This window comes from Carcharodon carcharias, chromosome 13 (assembly GCF_017639515.1).
Source record: "Carcharodon carcharias isolate sCarCar2 chromosome 13, sCarCar2.pri, whole genome shotgun sequence".
In the NCBI taxonomy this organism is placed as follows: Eukaryota; Metazoa; Chordata; class Chondrichthyes; order Lamniformes; family Lamnidae; genus Carcharodon; species Carcharodon carcharias.
Genome location: NC_054479.1, coordinates 141,970,556 through 141,975,489, shown reverse-complemented (window position 1 = coordinate 141,975,489; position 4,934 = coordinate 141,970,556). Strand labels below are relative to the sequence as shown.

The window sequence follows — 4,934 nt, the reverse complement described above, 5'->3', positions numbered from 1 at the left end:
TTGCTGATCAAAGATCTGTCTAACCCAGCCTTAAATATATTCAATAATCCAGCCTCACAGAGGAAGAACATCCAAACACTAATGACCCGTGAGAGAAAGAAATCCCTCCTCATCTCTGTCCTAAATTGGAGACCCATTATTTTTAAAACCGTGCACCCTAGTTCTAGATGTCCTGCCCTCCCCTCCCGGAGAGGAAACGTTCCCTCAGCATCCACCCTGTCAGGCCCCTCAGGATCTTATATGTTTCAATAAGACTGACTCTCATTTCTTCTAAACTCCAATGAGGAAAGGCCCACCTGCTCAACCTTTCTCTTAAGACAAATCTTTCATCCAAGGGATCGGCCCAGTGAACTGCCTCAAATTCCATTATGTCCATCCTTAAGTAAGGTGACCAAAACTGCACACAGTACTCTGGACGTAGTTATTTAAAACAAATATTAGACATGGCTGTTTGGCATCAAGAATCATGGGACTATGAGCCTGTTTGTTATCCAATCGGTGTTGGAAGGCAGGGTATCTTAAGTTTGGGAGAGCCAGGTAACCAATTGCAGGATGGCTGGAGGGCCATGTGATCAAACATCCAGGATTGTATTGTTATGGAATCCGACCCTAATCGAGCTGCTTCCTCTCTATGACACCCAACTCCACTGTTTTGAAGTCATGTTGCGGTTCCATCATTGTTGATCGTTCACAGTCTCATGCAGAGGGGGATTGTCCTTGTTGCACTGTCTGGGAGCTGCATCAAGTCTAAAGCACAGAAAACAGCCATTTGGCCCAACTGGTCCATGCTGGTGTTTATGCTCCTCTAAAGTTCCTCCCACCTCTCTTCATCTCACTCTTTCACCATATCCTTCTTTTCCTTTTCTCTTTTTTTTTTGCTTCCCTTAATTGCACCTGTACTATTTGCCTCAGCTATTCCACATTGCACTTCCACATTCTCACCACACTGGGTGTCTCTGAATTCCCTGGTGTTAACAATGGTCAACAATTCAGATGTGGGTGAGGTTTTCACTGCAGGTGTGCCATGGTTCCGAGGAGTTGAATGAGATATCCGCTGAGACAGAGGCTGAGCCTAGCTGTGTTGCTGTACTTCCTGGTCTTCAGCGTTTTGGGCTGGAGTTGATGTTGGAGGGGTGACTATTGCAGAAGTGGAACAGCAAAAAGTGATGGTAAGAAAAAGTGAATGTAAGTTGGATTATTGCTATCTTGTTTATGTTATCTTGTTTGCTTGTAGTTTTACAGCGAGAAAACAGGGGGCTCTGAGTTTGTAAGTAATTGTTTATTTACAATTATTATGAATCTCAAAGATAGCTTTTTATTAAAAAGCACCATGACCGATATGATGCAGGACACACGCAGAGTGGAAGAGAATGTAGGAGAGGACAGGAAACCCCCTGTCACACGTTCACCACTCGCTAATTAAAATAGCTAAAACTTAGGCAATTTTCTTCTCTTTTTCTCCCTGCCACCTTTCATGACCTCGGGAGTCCTAAGAGTTTAGCAGGCAATTAAGTGCATCCATCATTGCAATGTAGGAAATGGAGCAGCCAATTTGCATGCAGCAAGCTCCCACAAACAAAAACAACAACTTGCATTTATATAGCACCTTTAACATAGCATGAATCTTGATTTCAAAACAGCTACAAATACGGAGAGGGAGAGTGTAGAGAATGATGCAATTGCAGTTTAGGAATAGTTAAAAATAATATAAAAAATGAACTGGAGCATAGTCGATGAGATATAAATCACCCTGTGATAAAACTGGTGATTATTTTAAATCTCACTGTGTATAACAGTGGATTGTGTTTTTATATATTTGTTGTTGTCCTGATTTAATGTAACTGAGTGGCCTGAGTAACTCCAGAGGCCAGTGGGATTGGGGTTACCTGTGAATCAGGCTGGGCAGGGACAGCAAGTTCTGATTCTGGAGACATGAATGAACCCTTTGTATTCCAACATTACTGGTGCCAACATTTAAACTCCAGTGTTTTTTAAGCTGAATTTAGTTAATCCAACTGCCATGATGGGATTGCAGCTTTCACTCATTGGGTTCTTAGTTCAGTAACGTAAAACAATGCACCACCGTAGCCCTAGATATCTGATTACATGTTAGGCGTCAGATGAATTACTGGCAAAAAACTGCAGAGTGAACGTTTGAAAGCACAACCTTGTAGTGAGTCACAGTCAAAGGCTGGAGAGACCATGAGGGTAAGTGGAGGAGCCAGAGGAAGGAGTGAGATTATGAGGATAAAAGAAGAGTAAGCCACATTGGTTACCAGGAATGGAGCGAGAGGAGAAAGGACAGAAAGAGACAGACACTGGGGAGAGAACGAGGACCAACAGGAGAGGAAGAAACAGACAATATATCACTAACCAAGCCCACTTCATCTTCTGAACAGCTGTTCTCTGCCCACCGCCCCCCACCCCCCCCCCCCCCCCCCCCCCCCCCCCCCTAAGTTCTACTGACTGGGAAAGATATGTGCAGCAGAATCAGAGTCATACATATATACACATTTTAATTTGGATTGGAAAGTTTGTTGTGTGAATATGAGCTACAATGAAGTTCTGTACACATGTGTATCTGATATATAGTTTGTCGCAGCATCTCAGTTGGATGGTGCTGTGCCCTGTTTGCTAGCAAACACCCTGATGTGTTTGTGAGAAGCTGCTTTTAATGAAAAGTTTCAGCCCAAGTAAATTAAAAAGGTAAAATAACGTCACCATTCAGGTGGCGTGTTAACACCTTCTTTGCTAACACTGTGCACAATTTTAAAACAAATTGAAGACAGACCCACACCTCACTATTTAAGGGGTTGGGTGGGTGACTGGAGAGATTGAGGGAGAAGATTGGTGACTAGAAATAAAATTATATATTGTAAACCACTCCCCAGTCCCTGTTCCTGTAAGGAAAGGCACACTAAGAAAACCTGAGATGAAAATGATAGTAAAAGGTGATAGCTCTTCAACGCTAAGGAAACACAGCAGAACGGACTGCAACTTGCATAGTGCCCAGTCCTGTGCCCTGGCACCACTCGGGGTGGGGGTGGGGGGGGGCAGTAAATGGGTTAACCTTTTGCCTCTGCCCAGTTTCCATTTCACATGCAGGGTTTTAATGAGCTGGCTTCTGACAGCAGTGGGTAGGATTCATTTAAAAAAAAATCTCAGCTGCAACCTGTTTGAGCAGGCGGATTCTGGGCTGCCAAGCTTACAGCAGGTTTGCTGGTGTTGCTATCTGCTGCCTCACTCCCGAGCTGTTGCTATGTGGCTCTCCAAGGCTGCGTTGCTACCTTGTTAATGTGTTGCTATGTTCTCCGTAGCAACCGTGACAAATCCAAACGGCCAAAAGCGGTCCAGTGGGTGGAATATGATGCCGGCTGCCTTTCGAATGAGGGTCTCTGAACCCATGAGCACTAGTTTTAGGTGACCCTGCCCCATTCTGCTCCGTCCTGTTAATAGGACTTGAATGCCAGCGGTGTCCACCCGAGTGGGATGCGGGACAAGTTGACCACTGCGGCTTAGTTTCCCAGACTCCAACATCTTCCTTCACAATTGACCCTTAGGCCATTCAAGGGGTGATGTCAGGAAGCACCTTTTTCCACACAAAATCGGGAACACCCTTTTTCTCCGAGAGGAGGGTGGGTGGGGGGACAGACCCGGGGTGGGGGACATCACTTTAGCATCTCACTTGGACGGTACTGGAACCCTGATTCAAAGATGAGCCGCCCCCCCCCCCCACCCCCTCCCCTCCCCCAAATCTGAGGGGCTCCATTGACCAGCCCAGCCTAGGGTGAAGGGTGGGATCACCTGTCAATGTTGGAGCCTGTGCTCGCCCTGCTCACTCCTCCTTCCCATTGCAAGAGCCCATTCTATTCGGGGCGGCAGTAAATTTCAAGGCAAAAACCCAGTGATAAAGTTTGCACATTTTAAGAAAAATGTAATTGTAAAAACAGCAACAGAGATTATCATTTCCAATGGAGATCAGTGAGGTCCCTGTTCTATCTTCTGGTTTCTCCCTCCATGTCAATCTTCTCCTCTTGGGGACATTTCCGCTTGGGCTCAGTGCAGAACTTCTGCTGATAGTTGGAGTACTGGTCCCGAAATGTGGCAATGGTCAGGCACTCGCCAAACTGCTTGTCGCAGAGGCAGAGGTCACTGGAGCAGGGGTCCAGACCCTCGGGGCACTCGGCCCTGCCCAGCTTGCACAGGGAGTAATTAGGCTTGAAGTACACGTTAGTGCCCTTGGCGCAGGAGGCCAGGAGGGTCACCTCGTAGCAACAGTCGTGATTGAAGCAGCAGCTGTCGAAGTCATCCAGGGGCACTCATCACCCCCTTTCCCGCAGTAGCAGCCGTAGCCGTTCACGCTGTAAATGGAGAACTGATAGCGGCTCCTGTAGCACCACAGGACAAACGCAATGTCCAGCACGCTCCTCCTCGACACACGATGACGGCGGGGGCTGCCATCGTCCGCCGGCAGATCCCGGCAGTGGGGTAGAGGCATCAGCTGAAGAAGCAGGAAGAGGCGCAAGAGTAGTGACCGCCTCGCACGACCCATTGAATCCGCTGCTGTGGTTTCTCGACCGCAGATAGTGGGTGGTGTGGTGGGGGGGTCACCAGCCTGTTTACCCAGCGCCAAGCTCTCTCTCTCTGTCTCTCTGCTGCCAAGGGGAACCCTGCAATTAAGCAACATTCCCCATGCCAGCTTATTGGTGCACTTATAACGGGGCACCAAGCCAGAGCAGGCACGGGAACATTTCCCAAGAGGTGTTTTTTTTTCCCTGCTCTTCTCATAATGGGAAAGGTGAGGGGCAGTTGAGCTGGTGTACATACAAAATAGAAGGGGTTCTAGAACAGAATAAGAAGATGGGGACAATTGTCAGAGGGAGGGAGAGATCTGAGTCAGACAAGCAGAGAAGGACTTCTTCATAGAGAGAGGA

General features: G+C 47.3%; 1 protein-coding gene across 1 annotated transcript; it reads right to left on the bottom strand.

Moving 5' to 3' along the window:
* Positions 1–3,995: 3,995 nt before the first annotated feature.
* LOC121286161 (phospholipase A2 homolog mojave toxin acidic chain-like) lies at positions 3,996–4,552 on the bottom strand. The gene is made up of 2 exons (XM_041203141.1): positions 4,266–4,552; positions 3,996–4,188 (listed from the first exon to the last, which is right to left on the bottom strand). Exons 1-2 carry the CDS (start codon positions 4,550–4,552, stop codon positions 3,996–3,998), a joined length of 480 nt encoding a protein of 159 aa, XP_041059075.1.
* Positions 4,553–4,934: the final 382 nt, after the last annotated feature.